The 22,260-nt window shown below is 31.3% G+C and overlaps 2 protein-coding genes and 2 long non-coding RNA genes across 5 annotated transcripts; 2 read left to right on the forward strand and 2 right to left on the reverse strand.

The window, feature by feature from the left end:
* The first annotated feature begins 18 nt into the window (after positions 1 to 18).
* LOC122518921 (solute carrier family 35 member F6) lies at positions 19 to 3,961 on the forward strand. Its single transcript, XM_043638076.1, has 9 exons — positions 19 to 127; positions 313 to 598; positions 1,275 to 1,383; positions 2,071 to 2,218; positions 2,295 to 2,645; positions 2,925 to 3,009; positions 3,139 to 3,297; positions 3,424 to 3,578; positions 3,720 to 3,961. Exons 3-9 carry the CDS (start codon positions 1,298 to 1,300, stop codon positions 3,882 to 3,884), a joined length of 1,149 nt encoding a protein of 382 aa, XP_043494011.1. The 5' UTR covers positions 19 to 127; positions 313 to 598; positions 1,275 to 1,297; the 3' UTR covers positions 3,885 to 3,961.
* A 169-nt stretch (positions 3,962 to 4,130) lies between these two features.
* On the forward strand, positions 4,131 to 13,960 carry LOC122518922 (cytochrome P450 4C1-like). Of its 2 annotated transcripts, none has more exons than XM_043638077.1 (12): positions 4,131 to 8,483; positions 8,555 to 8,661; positions 8,782 to 8,872; positions 11,234 to 11,416; positions 11,502 to 11,571; positions 11,662 to 11,788; positions 11,899 to 11,968; positions 12,074 to 12,180; positions 12,260 to 12,328; positions 12,437 to 12,611; positions 12,707 to 12,883; positions 12,971 to 13,960. In XM_043638077.1, the coding sequence occupies exons 1-12, from the start codon at positions 8,309 to 8,311 to the stop codon at positions 13,132 to 13,134; spliced, it is 1,515 nt and encodes a 504-aa protein (XP_043494012.1). In that variant the 5' UTR covers positions 4,131 to 8,308; the 3' UTR covers positions 13,135 to 13,960. The 2 variants fall into 2 exon arrangements, with proteins under 2 accessions (XP_043494012.1, XP_043494013.1); XM_043638078.1 differs by having other exon boundaries at positions 11,899 to 11,956.
* Positions 8,881 to 10,670, reverse strand: LOC122518924. The gene is made up of 2 exons (XR_006304184.1): positions 10,522 to 10,670; positions 8,881 to 10,451 (listed from the first exon to the last, which is right to left on the reverse strand). It is a non-coding gene; the product is annotated as an uncharacterized LOC122518924 (long non-coding RNA).
* Positions 13,961 to 15,104: 1,144 nt separating the features above from the next.
* Positions 15,105 to 16,418, reverse strand: LOC122518923. The gene is made up of 3 exons (XR_006304183.1): positions 15,944 to 16,418; positions 15,648 to 15,869; positions 15,105 to 15,310 (listed from the first exon to the last, which is right to left on the reverse strand). It is a non-coding gene; the product is annotated as an uncharacterized LOC122518923 (long non-coding RNA).
* Positions 16,419 to 22,260: the final 5,842 nt, after the last annotated feature.

Genomic DNA, 22,260 nt, shown 5'->3' on the forward strand with positions numbered 1-22,260 from the left:
ACCATTAGTTTAGATGTAAGTTATTTTATTGAATGAATATAATTTTTCTAAAAAAGAAAACGGCTTAACTGGCCAACCGAGGGGGCTTTTACCTTAAAATAAAGTTGAGGAACAGGACAAACAAAAAGTAAGCAATTGATTGAAAACAGAAAACACTAGAAAACTTTATTGCTCTGCTTAGAAATGAGAAAAAACGTTTTTGTATTTTCAATTATTAATAACTGATTAAATAATTAATTTAAAAAGTTAGCAATTATGGATTTTGAATTAGCAAATAACTAGCAATTAAATGTACTTGATCATTTTTTTTAGCTGTTGAGGTTCTATGTCAACTTTTTAATTCTCATTTAAATTGTTCATCTGTGTCACTTATTCACTGTCGATAAATGTAAAGTGTATGTATTCTACATTATCGACAGCTGATTGAAAACAGATCACAGCGACATTTCAAGAATCGAAACTACGAACTGTCAATTGCATTATAAAAGTCGTGAAAGAAAGATTAATTCGACAATGGTATACACTTCCAAGTATTTTTATAAAGCGATTATAGATTTTATTTAAAAATTTTCGACGCTCGTATAAATATTACATTATAGTAAGTAACCAATTCGATTATTCATAAAAATAAAACGATATAAATAACTCAATTTAAACGTTGAGCGTTTAAGTCGTCATTTTTTTGATGATATCCTTTGTGCTTATGAGTTCGGTCAAAGTATACGACCTTATTTAACACAGTATTTGTTAATTTAATTTTATGTTTATTTGAAATATTTAAATATCTTTCTTTTATCATTTGATATACCTTCATTGAGTTTTAATATATATATATATATATATTACTTTGACATTTGAATTCGAATCTATGCATTTATTATTCATTTATTTTTATTTTCAATTTTTTAAGCATACCTTTGTTAGAAAATATCATTCCAAATAATAAGAAGTAACATATTTTTAAATTTTTATAATCGTGTCTCTAGATTCGATTAATAGAATATGATTTTATTGAATTATATTAGAATTTTCTTTTTAGAAAATCCACTGTCAACATGAAATAAGAGACCTATTAAATATCTGATATGCTTATATTATACAATATCTATTAACAAAGCTTTATGTGGTATCGTCAAATAAATATAAATGATGATTTATTGTTCCATATTCTAACTTATGTATTTGAATTATATAGATTGAATCTTAAGTTTATTTTAATTAAATTAAAGATTCTAATTATAAAAGTTTAACATTCATTTATAATTTATTCTCAGATTGTATATTCAACTTTTCAAAGATGGATAAATTATCATGGACACATTACCAATGTATTTTAGCAGTTCTTATGGTAGTTACTGGATCATTTAATACCCTATCTGTAAAGTAAGTATTTTATATATATAATATACAAAGTACCTGAGATTTCTTTGGCCAAACAGTGTCAGCGTATTTTGTGCATGAAAATTTGTTCAAAAGTTTTGTTCACATTTACTAAGTAACGAGATTATATGTTTATATAATATTATATATTTATAATACTTTTTCAAAGTGAATTAATAACTCTCAATCGGTATCAATTTTCTTTAAGTTTCCTTATGAAATATTACTGATCGAGATACAAAAAGTAGTTTTAAAGACATTCATTATGCGTATGGTTTGTTCAACAAAAGTAATCGGGTTGCTATCAGAGAGTACCGATACAGATTTCTTGTCAGAAGAGTACTGCATCGTCTAGTATTTTCGAATGCATATTCACAATTATATGAAGCAAATTCATTTTGTCCTACAGTAATAGGACCTACACAATCGTGTAGGTGGTCTGCATTTTGAACAAGAAATTAGTGATTTAAAATTTTTGTCATCGCTATTTCATAAAGTTTCAAATGACCCATGTTTTTATAACATTTTTATTTTTATTTTTATTTTTATTACGCTAAAGTCCAGAGAAACCTCAGACATCCTTTATATGTAAAAAAAATTATAATATGTTCTCGTATTAAAAGTTTCATTATATTCTTCAATCAATAGGGACAAAATAATAGTTTGTAAACCTTTGCATTTTTATTTTAGGTATGCTGATAAACAAGTAGCGGATGGACAGGATGGAGTACCCCGTCACTTTAATCATCCATTTATGCAATCTTCATTTATGTTTTTGGGCGAAATGTTATGCCTTATCATTTTTAAAATTGCATATTGTTACTATTGTCGTAAAGATGTAAGCGTTACTTCTAATACTAATGTTTGTATTTTGTTCTTAATATCTAGTTTAATTCTAAATAATTATTTTACAGGATGGTTCTGTAGATAATAATATCTTAACCAAAGGATCTCGTAATTTCAATGCATTCATCCTATTTATACCAGCTATGTGTGATATGTTAGCAACTTCTATTATGTACGTCGGTCTTAATTTGACTTATGCCAGTAGTTTTCAAATGTTGCGTGGTGCTGTTATAGTTTTTACTGGTATTCTCTCGATGGGCTTCCTCAATAGAACCTTCGGTGGAAGAGAATGGACTGGAATTATATTTGTTATGATTGGTTTAGCACTTGTTGGCTTGAGCGATATGATGATAAAGGGAAACGACGATACTAGTTTGAATTCTATTTTAACTGGAGATCTACTAATAATTTGTGCACAGGTATAATTACATTTAATATATAAAGATTTCACAAGCTAAAACAATTAACACATTTTTAAGAATGTTTTTAAATTTTCTTATCAAACTACTAGGATTAATATCACTCAAAGAAAATAGTTTTTATGGTTATTTAACATTAATAATAAAATTATACGATGATTTATATTATTTTATCAATTTTCTTTACTTTTTATTTTACAGAGTTAATTGATTTGGCAAATAAGTGACTCGTATAATTTTTCTGTGTAGCCATTAAATCAAAAATATTATTTTTACTAGGTAATAACAGCGGTCCAAATGGTAATAGAAGAAAAATTTATAGCTGGTCAAGATATTCCTGCATTACAAGCAGTTGGTTGGGAAGGTAATGCATAAGAATACTTTTAACAAAAGAGTATTGATTTTGCAAATATTAAATAATTTTTATGATTTTTACGATCCACATTTCTAAATAAATTTAAATTATGGTAAACAAGCTTTGAATTTTTGTTAGGTATTTTTGGATTTATTGGCATATGCCTCGTGATGATTCCTCTTAATTTTATTTACGCACCACCACCATTTGCGGATAACTCACGAGGAACTCTTGAAGCTACTGCAGATGCTTTTGTACAAATCGGAAATAATGGCAGATTATTGATGGCAATAGTTGGTTAGTAAAATTAGTAGTTTATATTACTACTAGATAATATGAGATTAAATTATTTTAATATATAAAATAATTATATTAACCATGACTCACACACACCGTATATTTTCTTTCTTTTCTTTTATATAGGAATAGCATTCAGTATAGCATTTTTTAACTTTGCTGGTATTAGTGTGACAAAGGAAATCAGTGCTACAACAAGAATGATTTTAGATAGCATACGAACGATTGTTATATGGGCTTTTTCATTGATATTTGGATGGCAAGACTTTCATTATCTTCAGGTAATTATATATTTGAAAACAAAATATATTTTTCATTTTGACAATATATGTTTATCAAATATTGACAACCATCATAATGTTTAACATTATTTACAATTAGCAACATTCACCGAATTAATTATTAATGAAACCTTTTTGCAGCTCATTGGCTTTACGATTCTTTTGATTGGAATGTGTTGCTATAATAACGTGATAATTCCACAATTAGCAAAAAGATGTCTGTTATATTTAATCAGAAAAAGACGCGCTCCAGACGAAGAACGCATTGTTAACATTGCTGCAGACGATGTTCAAGAAAGTATATAAAGAGCGAAAAAGAAGCATGTTATAATTATTGTCAAATGATAACAATTTAAAAATACAGTCAGATCTGTGATTTTACATATAAACATTTATCACTTATAATTATTTTATGATAGAGAAGCTATGGTATATTTTTCATATTTTCATTATTGTCATCACATATATAATATAATAAATAATACGTAGAGATTTTTTTTTATTTAACAATTATTAAAATATTAAATTTTTGCGTAGAAATAATTTTATTCATTTTATCGTATATATATATATTATATGAAATAGATTTGTGAAATTTTTTTTGGAGAAATATGATACATATATTATGTTACCGGCAAAGTTTAAAATTTGACATTCTATAGAATGCCTAGGCATTGTATATAATACCTACAACTAGCCGCAATGTATGAAACGATTCATATTTCACACATTTCCTATACATTCTATAGAATACCAAATGAGAAACCAGCAAAGTATGAAATACATGTCCAATTCGTTTCGAATATCACGTAGGCAAGACACGTGACTTTTAACGTGCGCCTCAGGTTTAGAATTTGCCAATTGCACTTTGCGGTTCGTTCAGGAATTTCAAAATATGCAATTTTAATTAAATTTTTTTAACAAAAAATTAATTTTTTTCTGTGCTTCATGAAAATGGAGGAACAAGCTGTAGTGTTGGAGAAGGAGTCGTGGTCGTATAGACATGAAACAACAATTCAACGATGAACTGTCCAAAATTCGAGTTAATGCTGCAAAAAAATAGTATTTTCTTAACTGAAACTACTAACCTAAAGTTAGTAAATGATGTACAAGAAGCCAAAATGACTAACCAGGAACTATTGGTTGTTGAATCGCTATGATGTGATGATTGTAAAAAACAGAAGTAAACTCATTTATCCTGTTAGAGAAGGCGTCAGGGTTACGTCAGAATTGTGTCAGGGTTTTGTTTTTTACAACTTTCATTTTTCTTTACCTACTTTGAATACATTGTTTTTAATGGCACTCTCATTATTTATTTTTTCAGAATAACATATCTATTTCTGAGGAATGCACGTCATTTATATAATAGCCTTATCAGGACCTTTTTTCATACTTTGCCTAAATAGCATTTGTCTATAGCTCATTCTATAGAATGTCTAGGTATTATATACAATGCCTAGGAAAAGTATGTAATACACCTATCCCCCGATTTACAATGAAGATAGGTTCCTTAGAAAACCGTGTAAATCGAAATCGTAGATTTTTATACGTAAAACCGTGTAAATCATAAACAAACTAAAATGTGCATTATTCAGTCATTTATTTCAACGTAAAATAAAACTAACTATATCTTAAAAAAAAAAAATAACAGTCTATTCATAAAATGATAAGAATATAAAGGTATATGTATGTAATTCATCTTACATATAGAAACAAGAAGTATAAATTAGAAAATTTAACTAAAAATTTAATTACTTTTATCACTTTCATTGACTACTAATCTTTTATTCCTGGTTGGTACGATGTTACTTTCATCACTCGATAGTACTCGATGCGATTCAAATACGATGTTAGATGAATTAGAAACAATTTCAGATCGACGAGCCTTGGTAATGAAATTCGTAATTAAAAATAGTGTTTGGTTTTTGATCAAATATTTATAGACCTCCTCACATTGAGTTAAGCGTTTATTAATATCTCACTGAAATAGGAGAGCTTGTTCAACATTCGGGTCATTTTGTAGAAACTGATTACACAATTTTCGCCCTAATTCAAGTCTTTCACGGATGACTTTTGCTGTGAACATAATTGGTTCAGACTTCTCTTCATCAGGATCACTGTCACGATTATTTATTTCATTAACTATCTCAATTAATAGCTTAAAAGTCAATGAAAAAACGACACAATATATTTTATCAAAGTCCAAATTTCGTCCAGTCAATCTCTCATACCTACCGTACTTTAGAGGAAGCTAAGCTCGGCACGATTCCTATGACGTCACTCAAGTAGCAAAGATACAAAATTCAGACCAATTTTAAAAGCATTTTATCAAGGCTAATATTTGAATATGTTATTATTTACTATAATTATTATTAAAAAAATATAATAGCAGACAGTTATGGCAGACACTTTTGACAGTGCCAACAAAAATTTTAAATGTATTTTATGTAGCAATCTGAACTTTTTATGTTATTTATTATAATATTAGAAGCCTACATTTTATATGGCAAACATACTCTCCGTTAATAATATACCAGCAGACAAAGAAACCTTACCTCTTGTACATGAGATTTTTTGCTTGTATGAGTGTCTTACACGTTGATTGTACATACTTGTTTCTTTATTACCGTCCTCCGAGCGGGTAATGAAGTTCCTGACAAACTTTTCACAATTTTTTTAGTAAAGGTCACCTGAAGATCAATATATAGCACATCGTTGGATTCGGTTTTTTATAACTTATAAAAATATTCTAGTAAAAATATGCAGTCCCTTTTAAAAAAAATACGATAACCTTGATATCTCGAAAAAATGACCTTGAAACAAAACTTCGGCCTATCATTATATTGGCGTCTTTGGACAGAAAATTTTTTTTGTTCTAACATTTTTTTCTATCGTACGAAATAAATAAGATATTTTAGGTGGTCGAGTTTGGCGAAAGACCCTATATAGTATAGTACTCATATACATGCGTATGCACGAGCTGTATGTAAGATTTCGTTGTGTTCCGGGATGTTATTACCGGAAAAAATGTCTACCGTATAAAATGTAGACTTATAATACTATAATAAAGAACGTGATATAACGTATTAACGTATTTCAGTAAAATACATTTAAAATTTGATTTTTTTTTAACTTTCAAAAGTGTCTGCCATAGCTTAAAAATCGTCACAAGTTTCTGCCGTTTTTTTTTCTGCATAATAATACAAGTAAATAATAAAATATCTTGACGACAGTCTTGGTAAAAAGCTCTTGAAGTTGGTTTAAATTTTGAACCTGTGCTACCTGGGTGACGCTATATGAACCGCCGCCGAGCTCAGTTGTATTATAGATAATAGAGATGTATTGTAGATATTAGAGATTGATTAGACCAAAATCATACTTTGTCCAGGGGTAAAGATAATTTCATCACGTGTTGACGAAATTAAATAAAAAGCCGTATTTTATCCATTCATTTATTCCGTGCGTAATAATATTATTTTGCATAGTCGCAATCTATGTAGTTTTTTTACATTATAAGAAGTTAATCAATGTTAGAAACATAGTATCATCTGAAAGAAATCTTGTTTTTCTCCCTTCCCTCTGTTTGACTTTGTATTATGCTAATAAATAATTACTAGTCAAACGAGATACATAAAATGAGAAGCAAGAAGTGTTTCACGTCAAAGCGTTAAAATACATTTAAAATTTTTTTTTTCTTGGCACTTCCTATAATGACTGCCATAACCTCAAAACCGTCACAATATTGTCTGCCATTATTTTTTTATAGTAATAATAGTAAATAATAAAATATCAAGATTATAGCCTTGGTAAAATGCTCTTGAAGTTGGTCTAAATTTTTTACCTGTGCTACCCGGGTGACGTTATATGGACCTCTGTCAAGCTCAGTTTGTTTTCCCCTAATTTATTATAGGTATTAGAGATTGATTGGACGAAATTAGCATTTTAGTAAATTACATGCAGTTTGCTGGCCACTAGTTCTTTGGTTATTGCGTTTCTATGTAACAATAATATTCTAATGATTTTCTATTGTATCATTATCAGACAAGATAGACGTGTAATAAAATACGTAATAAAAATATATAATAAATCGTAGAAGAAAAAGACATGCGATCAAGGGAAAATTTGTCTAGCACATTAATATTTATCATTTCAGTAAGATAAGAAAAACTACAAATCTCATCTCGAATAAAAAAAAACTAATACTTCTATATAATAATGCATAATGAAGATATTTCAATCTGACCTTTAATCGATTCACTTCTCACTACTCATCGAATGTATCTCGTTTATCTAGTAATAATTTACTAACATAATACAAAGTCAAATAGAAGGAAGGGAGAAAAACAAGATTTCTTTAAGAAAAAATTATGTTTATAACATCGATCAACTTCTTTTCTAACGTAAAAAACTACGTAGATGATACATTCCGAGTATGCAAACTAGTATTGATACGCATGGAATAAATGAATTAATAAAATACAGCTTTTTATCTAATTTCTTACACGCGTGATAAAATTATCATTGACACCTGGACAAAGTATGATCTCGGTCTTGCTTAAATAGGTTCCCCGTTTGATGATTCTTTCCTAGTTTCTGTTAAGTCACGAAAGATATAAGAAATCGCTGCGGAGTGTAAACTTAATATCACTTCCTGGCTTACAAGAGAGGACCCAGCAGTATTTTAAAACTATTTTTGCTCGTTTTATAATTTTGTATTTGTTTAACTAAACATGTGGTATATAAATAAAGTTAGTGCTTCAACAGCAATAATAATAATAATGTTATTCTATGTTCTTAAATATATAATAAATAAATTTCGTGAGTATAACATGGCAAAAAAATTTTCGGGACCTAAAGCTTATCCTTTGATTGGAAACCTGAATATGTTTTTCGGTGATGTGAAAGGTATTTTTTTATTTAATATGTATATATTATATCTACATTTACACTAACGATGTTAAATATATTTTTTTTAGATATTACCGGTAATTTGATCAAAATGTTTTCCGATTATTCTTCACCCTGCAGATTATGGTTAGGCCTTACACTAATGGTTTTCTTCGATGATCCTGAAAATATTAAGGTAAGATTCATCAAATTTACTGCACTTCTTTAGAAACGATTTCTCTGAATAAGATTTTCTTCTTAATTTCCGATTTTTTTTATACTAGTTTTTTATACTAGTTTTTTTTTTTCCCTTTAGATTTTATCAAACAGTTCTAACGGTTATGAAAAAAGTTCTGTATATGACTTTATGAAATTTTCTTTGGGTAATGGATTGTTTACTGCACCAGGTAAAGTATAAGTTCACGTGCTTCCTTCTTTATTAGTACAAAACAAATATCTATATAAAATTGCAATACAGTATTTTTTAAGTATGTCTTCCAGAGGATTGCTGGTAAAAATCGTTTCCTTTTCTTATGATAGTACATAAAGTTTAGACAACCACACATATTTTCTCTCTGCACCTTCCGCAACTGGTCTCGAACAGTATATCTCTGAGTTTATCGCGATCCTTTTGAAATTCCTCAAATTCACACGTAGTAAAGTCGGTGCCGCGGTCCGAATTTTGGTTAATAGCACGCTTTTTAGGACAATTCATCGCGATATGACCAAACTCTCTACATTCGAAGCATTTCGGGCCTCTACTATTATATGAACATTCCTCGCTAGAATAACTTATTGCGCCACAATTTTGACACCTCAAACGGTTCTTTGATACGCTACTTATCCTTTCTCTAACGCTTACGCCTATGTTGCCTCGACGCGTCGTCGAGCTGTCCATCTTCGTTTGCTACGAGCGTCCTTGCAACGATATATGCTCGAACGAAGTCAGAAGGGATTCCTTCTTTTTATGACCATGCATTCTTGCCTGATCTCGTAGCGATTGGTCCGGTATTCCAGTGATGATACATTCAATCATTTCTTCCTCATCGATCTCTATCCGATTTGCTAAAATAATCTTTTCATGGAAGTAGTCACTGAAGGTCTCGTCACGCTTCCAAACACGTTCTTGGAACCCCGTTCGCAAGGTCATCTTGCTGATTCGTTGATGAAACATTTTTCGCAACTCAGATAAAAGTTCATCTACTGTGAGATGCAGGTATTCTCTTCGCGATCTGAACCACTCTAACACGCTCGCCCCTTTAAACGCTGCACGATCATCACTTTTGCTTGGTCTTCGGTCAAACGATAAATGTCTCGCAGGTAGTTTACGTGGTCTTCCCATATTACAAATTCATCTGCCTCCCCTTCAAAATACTCGATCAGTTCGGTAACGGCTTTTAATGATAATTTATTTATCTCCGATTGTGCAGGTGCTCCTCTTCTAACACGTATGATTGACCAATAGCAGGACTTGTTCTGTTCTTCGCAGGATCTCAATCTCCTTACGTGCTAATTCTACTTTTCTTTCCGCTATTTCTTTCTCTCTTCGAAAGATTTCCATCTCTCGTTTTAGAAGCGCAAGCTCATCTATACCCTCACTCACCGAGGCTACGGTTGTGTTCCGCGTTTCTTCTATATCACTCCTCGCAATACTGTCTCCTGTCAGTCAATTACCCGTTGAATCAGCTTCCATAAGGCGGGCTATCAATTCGCTTTTAACACCAGTCGTGGCAAGTCCCAATGCCGCCAACTTCTCCTTCAATTCTGATACCAAAAATTCCGAAGGCGCTTTACGTACGTCGCTCATGATTCCTTTTGTTTCTTCTATTTCACGCTCTTTTGCACACAAGTCTCTCTGTTACGCTGTTTAACGCTAATTCTTCGCTATCGCAAGAAGTCACACAAAACTCGCTATCGCAGTGTTCGCTGTTGTTTTTCCGCAATCCTACACTTCGCAGACTATAGCTTCTCAATCCCGGCTGAGCCCTAAAATTTTGTAGGATTTTTAATATAGGAAAAACAAATTTATTTAAAACTCAATTACAAAACACAAAACCTCGCTTATTCATCGCTGAACGCTGATTGCCTTCATCGCTCGTGCATCGATTCGTTGAGTTTCCCCTGTTCCTTGTTTCTTTAGATAGATCAGGTTACTTAAGGGGTTATACGCAGTTAGAATTTTAAAAAAGTCGATTTTTTTTTGCATTTTCGGAATGTACATATATTTAAGTATATTCTCTGAAAATTTCAAATCGATCCGGCAAATATTCTTCACTTCATGTAAGCTGCAAACAAAAATTTTTAACTATGTGTAAACGTCTCTTTGAAACTTTAAACGCGTTTTTCTCAAAACTGTATTTTCAAATTCGGTGATCTCGATTTCTCAGAAATAACTCAACCGATTTATCTTATATTTTTACACAATATTCTTAGATATATTCCTCAGGTATTGAGTGGAGGAATGATTTTAAAAATATTTATTACTATTTTTTTTGACAATTTAGAGCGAAAATTTTAGTCAAAAACAAAAACTTTTTTTCAAATAGACCATTTTGTCAAAAATCAAAATTTTTATTAATAATAATTATTAATTTTTATTAATCTATCCTTTAAAAGAATCCACCATATTTTTTAATTTCAAATAATCCAAACCGCCAAAATGGAGATCACTGTATTTGAGGATCTCTCTTTTCTTATTTTTTATTTATTAAATATAGACAAAAAAACACTATAAAAAATTAAAGTAAGAACTATTTTCTTATTTAAAGCATCGATATGGAAAAATCATCGAAGAATCTTAAATCCAGTATTCAAAGAAAATATGGTTTCAACTTATGTGGACTCAATAGTAAAAAATGCAAACAGACTAACTAACATTTTAGAAACTACTAACGGAAAAAACGTAAATTTCTTGCATTACGTACACCTATGTATGTTGGACATAATATATGGTGAGATATGGATATTCTGAAAAGCTTAAAAACAATAAATAGAGACATTAAAATTTTCTGAAAATTATTTTTCTTTTACTGACAGATAGCCTGTTGGAAAGTGATTTAAATTTGCAGAGTAATCCGGATTGTAGATATGATGAATATATGTCGAAGTAATAATCAGAAGAATATTTTAAAATTTATAAGGTAATCTAATATTACTGCATATTTATCTTCTAATTGTGAATTTAATTTTTATTTAGAGGGATAGACATAACTATACAAAGAGTAATGAAACTCTGGTTACATCCAAATATTATATTTAAGAATTCATCTATGGGAAAATGGATAAAAGAACATCATTCAATCTTGAATGAAATAACGAACGAGGTAAAAATGAAAAAAAAAAATTTATATTTTAAATTTTCTAGCATTAACTAAATATTCTTATTTAAAATAAAATAATATTTTATTTATGTATATAACTTTCACTTGTCAAGATTATAAAGAAAAAGAAAGAGTCAATGCACAAAGATAACTTTACCTGGGAAGAAAAAGGTCCGTATGCAAGTAAGAATAATCTTTTAAAAACATATTTTTTTAGTAATGTATTTATTGATAAATTCCTTTTATAATAATTATAAATAATATATTATTATGCTCTTCTAATTAAAGAAAAAGATACCAGTCCATTTCTAGACGCCATTTTCAAATCATTTTACGAGACCGGAGAATATTCGGAGGCAGATATTCGAGATGAAATAAATACATTAGTTTTTGCAGTAAGATGAATTTATTTCAGATTAGATGAAATTTCTTTTTATCCATTAAGAGTAAAAAACATTTTGTACTATTTTTTAGGGAAGCGATACTGCCGCTAATACACTTTCATTTTTATTTTTAATGCTGGCCACGTTTCCGGACATTCAAGTACGCACAGATAGCACTTAAGCAGTATCTTATTTGTCATTATCTTTTAAAAATCAATTATATTTTTATACAAAACTTGTATCATGTATACGGCTTTTTCAATTCCAGAATCAAGTATACGAAGAGTTGTACGATTTGTACGGCTCAAGTGATCCAATAGATTTTCCTATTACAATGGAAGATACTAGGAAAATGAAATATCTTGATCGAGTCATCAAGGAAACTTTACGTCTATTTCCTGTTGGTCCATTTATTGCGCGCAAACTGTCTAGAGATACAAAAGGTATTTATATATAAGAAAATATTTTTTCTATATTTTCTTTCCATTGACATTACTGTCTTATGTAGTAATAATATGTATTTATTTATTTTATTAAGTGAACAACAATGTGATAATACCAAAAAATTGTCACGTAGTTATTTCAATATTTTCACTACACCGAAAAGATAAATATTGGACTGATCCGTTAAGATTTAACCCTGATCGGTTCTTCCCGGGAAATTATAACGAGAAATGTTTTCGTCCGTTCAGCTTTGGGAATAGAGGATGCATAGGTAAAAGCATATTCTTATACATTCTTGAATTAGTATTCTAAATAGTTGATCAATAAAGTATTTGTTATTTTAATATTTCTTTTTTAGGTCAAATATTTGCTATGACCAAAATGAAGGTAATAACTGCTAGTATATTGAGAAAATTTACTGTTCGAATAGACAATCCAGTATCAGTTGAAAATGTTAACCTAAAATTTAGAATACCTTTGCAACCAGAGAAACCTATTTTTTTGAGATTTAACGAAAGGTAATATTTAATATTGTTGTCAATAATTTGTTCCTGTCACATTACGCCGAACCGAGCAGCCTACAGCACGAGATAGAAATTATTTTTTATATTATTTTTTTATATTGTATAGGAATTCTATGGGAATAAAGAATTCTAAAGGTGTTGATAATCTAAAGAAAAAACCTAAATAAATAGGTAATATTTTCTAAAAGCTTAGGTTACAGGCGATAGAAATAATTCTAATATATTCGGTCTCCTCAAAAGAAAGGGTCTCATGCTCGTTCTTCCTTATGTAAACAAATGCAAGTTTAAACGGGTAAAATTCCGATAGCTGTGAAAGATACTCTCTCGCTAAGGCGTTACATGCGTTAAAAGAAATAAATATCGATGACCAATAGGAATCTGTGATTTAATAAGAAACGCCCTGTAGGATAAAGAGAGTCCTTCCCCTCCCACTATGTGCGGGGTATAAGAGACGGACACCTGACCGGAATAAAGTAGTAATGGAGTAATATTGAAAGTTATATAGGCTTATATAGAGTTACATACATACATAGTTACATACAGAGTGATATACAGAGATAGATGCATATATATATATAAGTACGAATAATTTATAATAAGCCTGAAGTCAGTAAGTGTTTAAACCTTAAGTGCGACGATATATATATAAAGGGAATTTTTTACTTGTATTTTGTTCTATTTTCTTGTGTTTAGTTAAAATATATGATCCATATTTTGTACTACTTCGTCAAAACTGTTATTCACCCCGACCTTTAATCGAACAGTTCCTAATAAAACAATTGTAACAATTAACTTTACAAATAAACAATAAATTTTAAAAACTATACGTTTCCAGTTTTCATATAGAATATCGGTATTCGTATTCTTAACTATAAAGGGTGCAATATCACAAATATTCTGAAAAATAAAAGCATTATTGTAAAAATTAAGTATTTTGTTTTGAATGAGAAGAGTGAGTCTTTTCTTTGCATGTTCGGTTAAATGTCGGGGTGAATAATAGTTGATACGACGTAGTACAAGTATGGATCTTATTTTTTAAGAATAAACAAGAAAATATAAAAATACAAACTCCACCGCGATGCAACTTAAAGCAAGAAAACTCTTATATATTTTTTTTTAAAGGGCTCTCGCACTTTGGTCCGGTGTCTGTCTGTATAGCCCGTATATAGTGGAAGGGGAAGGACTCTCTTTGCCCTACAGGGCGTTTCTTATAAAATTACAGATTCCTATTGGTTATCAATAGGTCTTTCTTCTAACCGTACGTAACGCCTTAGAGTGGGAGTGCATCCCACTCTAAGGTCCTCGGAATTTTCCTGTCCATACCTTCACGTGTAAACAAAAACGAGGACAAACATTAGATCTCTCCTCTTAAGGGGATCTCAATAATCTCTTAGATTATTACTATTTCCTGTAAACTAAAATCGAGAAAGAATTATATATGTTATCGGCATAGTCGGAAATCCGTCATTGCTAATAATACCCCGGCATTGTCATCAATGCAAAGCGCCTTTCAACAAAGTTGGAAATGTATTCATATTTCTAACATTTCCTAGAAATTCTCCCTAGAATATTTCCTTCTAAATTCACTTATCTTCCGATACCATAGGGAACAAAAGGTACAGATTTTCCGAGGGAATCTATATGAATATCGGTCTAAAGGTAATATAATCTTCTCCTACGATAGATAACAGTGGGCCCTACATAATAGCACACCAACATTAACTAAGTTTCGGTTTATAGAGATACGCATATTATAGCGACACGCGCAGTCTCAATAACCCCCACCATGCTCGCTTTTGTGAGTGTATGGGAGCGATGAATGAGTTGTTTGGGGGGGGAGGGGTCCGTATGTCAGCCGCATACTTAGATAAAGCTATTTAAGAAAGCAATTTACGTATGATATATAAAAAATATAAAAAGAGAAGTAGAGCACCATAAATTGAATTAAAAAATAATATAATACATATATTTTACTCGGTAAAGTATTTTAATTGAACAGAATATTACTATTCTGCTTACAATTGTCTGTTATAATATCAGGATAAAGAGAATGATTGTAATTCATCGGTATTCTTAGATTTAAATCAGAAAATTGTCATCGTATTGTTAAGGCATAAAAAATCGCACAGCATGTTATCCAGTTTATTCATTTTCAACCTAAATTGATGATTACACTGGAGAAAAAATGAAACAAATTAAAACTAATATATAATAATACATACCTCAGTGTTAGCCTCAAAAAACTAATAAATTATAATACATATCTCAATTAATCTCAAAAAAGACTTTTATTACTAATATTCATGAATAATCAATGTTTTTTAAACATTTTTGAAGATATTCACAGTTTTTTAATATCAATACCACTGTATGTAATAATTAAATAACTTCAAAACACATAAATAAAATTGCTATTTGTATCGATATAAAACACGCGTTGTGTATATAGAAATATCAGAATATAGATACCAATCAGTTCACATTAAATGTAAAGGAGATTTATCGACTTACTTCATAGAGTTCAATGATTCAAATAACTTTGCTCGCACATCGTAAATACCGACTAACATCATCCTATAAACTTCTTGGTCAGTGCGCACGCATATCGTAAAAATTCACTCTTGTAATTTTTTTCCAAACGCGCCGAAAGAAGTATAACTTCAAAAAGAAATCAAAACGTTATGTTTTGATCTTGTTGAACGTTTCGTCCCTTTATTGAAACTTCTTCAGCAACTATAAAATATATTACATAACCTTAAAAATACATAGTTTATCAAAACATTTAATAGATAGATATTAAAGATTACCTTCATCATCAATGTTCGGAGCCTTCTATGTATTAAAAAGACATAAATTATTAGGTTTTAATATAAAACTACACTTAGCATGAATAAATCGTTTTTTTTTTCAGTGAAAATATCTTTAGGATCGTTGTGATTTGAAACCGATGAGACGTAGTCGATGAAACACAGTCGGTGGAACGCAGCCGATGAAACGAGAATGACGTACCGACATTAAAAAGAGACAAACATATACTTATAACTATAGGATTTAGCCTGCGAGAGAATGAGATAGAATACAGTATACTGGCTTCCCTATTATCTCGGTCTTCTCTGTGAGCGGTGCTTCGTAGCCTCCCTACTCTTTTCAACAAGCGTTGTTTGAATGTGTGCTTGTGTGTGCCGTCATATTTCCGACCGAAGAGGTAGTAAAGTCGTCTTATATAGAATATAATAAAGAACGTGTGCACGTGTGCGTGCGTAGTACGTGTGTGGCGCCACCGTATTACGAAGCCTTGGGAAACGCGTCATAGCCAGCTTGGTGTATCATTCATGTAATCGTTTATATGAAAAATCAGTTAATTCTTCGACTGGACACTAGATGGCAAATACTATTTGTCGTTTCTCACAAGTAAAATACTATATTTGGTTAATATATAAATTCAAGAAACAGTATATTTAAAAATCATATTGCAAATGATCTCATCTGCAGTATTACTTTTAAACAGTTTTTAAACAGGTAAGCGTAATTCCATGCTTGGTGTAACTACGATAACGAAATGTACTGTTTATTTTCGAACGTAAGAACAATTAATAAATGTAAGGACAATAAAAATATTGGTTTTAACGTCAAAATTTTTGGTCATGGACGAATCGTGTTCGCCCCTTTTCTTGCCAGGAAACATCACTCTAGAGCACTAACGCATTTATAACGAACTTTTGATATTTCAGTAGTATACCTTTAACGTGTTATCGTGGTAAAATATTTTCATCAACTGGCCAGCAAATTTTGAGAAAAGAACTTTTAAAATTTTGTTTTTTCTTATAACCGTTGAATATATTCTTTTTAAATCTTACTACTTATAATAAGTTGGCGCCGCGCCTAAGGTAAAAGTAGAGTAGCGTTTTCGTTTCTCACGTCCAATTAGTTAGTGGTTCGATCTTTTTTGGGGGAAGTTTTAATATTTGTTTAACTTTTTCTATCTATAATTTATAAAATTTTTTTTTCGTATTTCTTAATTTCTAATTATAATAACAAAAAGAGAATTAAAATTATTACAAAAAATTAGATATAATAAAATTCCTTATCATTTTGAGCAAATAAAATAAAGGAAGGTGTATTTTTAACAGGTATATAAAAATATATAAAATTTTAATGTCCCTAATAACTCATGTCTTTTGCTTTTTTTAGGGTGCTAGTAGTTATCATCAATGTAGCTTTATAAAACTTTTGGTAACAAAGGAAGCAAACTTGATCTGTTAGAAGGCATGATATTAATATTATATATACATGAACTTGTTAATAATTAGAGTATATATATTTGTTGTTTGTTACTGTTGAAATTTTATATATTTTTATATACCTGTTAAAAATTTATTGTTTCTAATTTTTTTGCAATAATTTTAATTCTCTTTTCTGTATATATAATTAAAAATTAAGAAATAAGAAAAAAAAAATTTTTAAACTTATAGATAGAAAAAACTTATACAAAAAAATACTTACCCCAAAAAAGATCGAATAATAACTACTAATATCCCGAGAAGCGAGAACACTATTACTTACGCCTATGCTCCACTTATTAGAGTGGTTAGATTTAAAATAATATAACACGGATATAAGAAAAAGAAAAACTTTACAAGCTCTTTTCTTAAAATTGGCTGGCCGATAGATAAAAATATTTTACCACGATAACACCTTAAAAGTATACTACTGATTTACCAAAGTTCGTTAGAATCCGTAATTAAATGTACTTTTACAAATCTAAAATACGTTAATACGTTATAATACGTTTTTTATTATAGTATTAGAAGTCTATATTTTATACGGCAGACATGCTCTACGGTAATAACATTCCGGCAAACAACGAAACCTTGCCTACAGCCCGTGCATACGTATGAATATGAGTACTATACTATGTAGATACTAAAGAGATCTTTTTTATTTCTCTATTCTCAATGATACAGTATTATTGTATTCCCTCGAACAAATCGTCTTTTTTCTGCAGTTCATTTCGGTAACGGTTTTTCGTCGAATATTTTTAGAGTATTTTGGAACGTTGGTATAGAGTGCGTAATATCGTATATATAGTGAGCGTAATTAAATTTATAATTTTGTGAGCTTTTATTTAATTTTCTTTTTTTTCCTTTTTTTTATCTAATTATAATAAATTTTTTTTTTTAAATTCGATTGGTTCAATTTACAAATTTGAATTTAATTTTTAACACGTCAAGTTTCATGTCACCGGTCACCGGTGACTGACACAATTATTTTATTTAATACTAACATAAGTAACGCGCGAGTTATGTTACAGTGTACGAGGTATGAATTCACACACGTAAGTAATAACGAATGATTTATTTTGTTCAGGTAAGTGAGTAAATAATCAAACTAAAAGAAGTTGGTTAAAATACTTTTACTGATTAATACGTCGTTACAGATTGAATGCCCGACAAAGAGTAATTCGTCGCCGGTACGAGAGAAGTGGTGGTAAGCACTTCCTTGTGCCCCCCCCATCGCATTCCAATTGAACGGCCCTTTATCTCAAGTCGCCTTGCTCGGGCATCGAGGATGTTTATTCTACCTATGATGATAAGGACGTTGGCCGCTCGGCAACCAGATGCCTGGAGACCGAATCATATAACTCCTCCCTGCCGAAGTTCAAGGACGTCCCCGTCCTTGACATCTGGGGTATGTTGTCTCCTCCTATTCTTGCATTTATACAATAAGTAAATAAGCATAACGGATATCAGTAATAGAACTAATGCGATTGAGGTTATCGATGTATGAAATTCTAGTCCGAATGATTTATTAGGAGTTATGAATTTTGGTGTAGTTATAGTTGGTATGACTAAGGTTTTTAGCGGTTCAAAATTCAGTTGGTGGTTCTTGATTATAAGAGGTTGTAAGAGACTGACTTGCTCTATTTCCCCCAGATCCTCGTCGGATCTGTATCCTTGAATTTGTAGGTTACTCTCTCGTATCAGGTGTGTTCCTTTGATCATCGTTTCGTTGCCACCATGTCTAACCTTTATTAGGTAGTTACTCGATATTAATGTCGAATCTCCAGAAACTTGTAAATAAGCATCAGCAACGAATCCACATGCACAACGACCGACGCTGTTTTGGCCGTCGTTATCTGTCTGCATAAATATACTCCCTTATCAATGAATGGACAGTCCCTTGCAGATAGCCTGATTGTAGGTCCCATTAAAGTCCAAGGCGTAGTAATTATTTCCGTTTGATTATTATTGTTGATAGTAGCAAGTCTTTGGATCAAAGTGAATTCGATAGGGTTTAGGATAGGAATTTTAAGGGTGTATATGATATGGTCTTGGGTAAATACGATTGTTCCTTTAGTAAAGCGAAAATCTAACAAGCTATGATAATGTAACATAAGTTCTTTATAAGAATAAATTTCTAAAAGGTGTGTTCGAATATTTGACACTTGTTCATACGTGAGTATTTCCAGATCGAATAATTGTTCTGAAAAAATAAAGGATCTTTTTATTTTGCCTAACATATCGAGAAAGCGCTGCCCCTGTATAATAAGAGTGGTTATTCCTTCAAAAATATTAAATTTGATGTTCTGATTAATCAAAGCCTTTGATATGTTTGACAAACTTCCGTTAATAATTTCTGTGTTAGCGTTTATATTTTGCCAATTTTGTATATTATACTTATTGATTTATTTAATGTTATAATATCCTCTTGTTGTTGATGATTAAGTAAATCCAGATTACTATTGATTTTTCTTAGATCTTCCGCGTCCGGGTTTCCGAAAAAATATTTAATCGCTGTGCCCAATCCGTCTACCAAGCCTTTCTTGCTTCTTTTATTAAGGGGTGCTATCTGATCGAGATTCTGGCGTATCTCATCGCACATGATTGCTGCCTGCTTTAGTAATCCCGACTCTTTAAGTTCCTGTCTTAGGGATAGCATGTGGTAATTTGTAAGGATTTGTGTGTATGTGCCCCGGAGATTGTGGATGTTTAGATTGAAATGTATATAGTGATATTCCGATATGATTCTCCCAATTCCCTGTCGGAAATCGTAGTGAGTCGAATTCATTTCTTCTTCGCCGTCACCCCCTACAGCATTGTCGCGAGTAGTAGAATCCGCACAATCTTCATGGTCCTGTGAATAAGAAATTTTTCTTAATTTCTTGGCACTTCTTAGATTATAACGTCGGGGCTGACCATGTACATAACATTCTAACGCGGGTCCCTTCTGTTTGTTTACAAGCACTTTGTGATAGCGAGCTGCCGTTTTGTCTCGCTGCTGTTTATGCGTTTTAATATAGATTTCCTTATTTTCTAATGTTTTATCAGAGTCGTTAGGTAAATTTTGTTTATCCATCTGCTTATTATATAAGATATTATAGAAAGGAAAAATTTCATTTTTTCGTATTTCATTATATTTTTCGATTGTGTCAGCTTCCGGTTCGATTACATGTTTATGCAACTCTTCGTATGGTCCGTATAAAAGAGCAAAAGGCGTAAAGTTTGTGGCTGAATGGATACTTTGATTATAAATTAAAATTGCCGTAGTCATATGGTTTTTGATCGCTTCTCTGGGATTTTGTTCCATTAAGATACCCAACTTTTCTTTTAAAGTGGAATGCAAACGTTCTATGGGTCCATTCGATGTATGACGATTAATGGTAGTTTGGTGGTAGTCTATTTTATGTATGTGACAAAATTCCCTGAACACAGCCGAATTAAATTCACTGCCGTTACTCGTGGTGATTTTGTCAGGAAAATTATGGTGTGAAGCGAAATGTCTTAATTTATTTAAGATGGTTGTGGCGTTTCCATCCATCAAGTGATAGGCCTGAGCATATTTGGAAAATATGTCTATGATGGTTAAGAACTTTTCTTTCCCAATATGAAAAATATCCATATGTATGTGTTGTAGTGGTCTATTGGCAATTATGGGGCCATAGGACTCCGTTTCATAGGGTTTTCTTTCGTATTTATTCTCCAAGCATAATTCACACTGATTTATGAAATTTTGAATGATACGGTCCATATTTATGGTATAGAATTTTCTTTTAAAGTGAGCTATAGTTTCCTGTATGCCGTTATGGTTTTGGTTATGATACTCCTCTAGTTTTTCCACGAAGTTTTTCCGGTCTATTACAGGCGTACAGATGTTGGTTTTAATCAATTTCAATCTCCCGTTGAAGTGTTCCCTTAATAACCTATACGTGATGGTTTCTAGATTTCCGTCCGCGAAATAAATCCCATATTGTTTATCAGTGTGGATGTTTTCCCTGAAAAATTTGAGCAACTGTGTCTCTGCGTCATTTTCATTAATTTTTACCGTGTATTGTATTTTAAGTTTATCCTTGGTCGTCTTTATTCCATAATCTCTTCCTGATTTAATTATTATACTGTAATTAAACATGTGAATGTTTTTTTCCGTTATGGGCAAAGAGAAGGCCGAGTCTTCGTCCGAGGTGTAAACGGTTGCCATGTCCTCGTCCGGTGTCTCGTCCGGTGTCTCGTCCAGTTCCTCCTGACATTCTGGTGTTTCTTCCTGTTCTTCCTGATTATATAGCTCTTCCGAAATAAAATGAGAAGGTCCCGTATTCCTAAAGAAATTACTTCCTCCTGGTACGAAGTTATTCGGTTTAGCTACGTTGTTATTTGATGTCGGTAAGTTATTCGATCTACCAACCAGATTCCCCCTTATCCCACTGGTATTTCCAGCGCCCATCGACATGGGTGTAAATCTATAGTTCTGTTGCCCAGGTTGATTATTAGCACCTTTTCCAAAATTATTTTCAAAATTTGTTATGGCTCTGGGTGGTGCCCGTGCAGTTACTGGCTGTGGCTGAAATGGTCGGAATAAATTTCCATTTCCCGATGTTCCGGGTACGTTGAAGAGATTAGAATTCCTTGATTGATTGCCTGAACCGAAACCGTTAGGTTTTGATTTGATCTCTCGTTGTTTTGTAAAATTGAGGAATGCCGCTTGTTGCTCATAGCTTTCCAGTCTCCTACATTTCGCTAGACAGGCTTCGATATCTCCTAATTCGAAGTGCGTAAGATGTGTATGATAGGGTTCTCTAATACCACTAATGAATACATTTTTTGCAACATTTTCATAAAACGTACATTTC

Source organism: Polistes fuscatus, unplaced genomic scaffold, assembly GCF_010416935.1.
Source record: "Polistes fuscatus isolate 324 unplaced genomic scaffold, CU_Pfus_HIC Scaffold27, whole genome shotgun sequence".
In the NCBI taxonomy this organism is placed as follows: domain Eukaryota; kingdom Metazoa; phylum Arthropoda; class Insecta; order Hymenoptera; family Vespidae; genus Polistes; species Polistes fuscatus.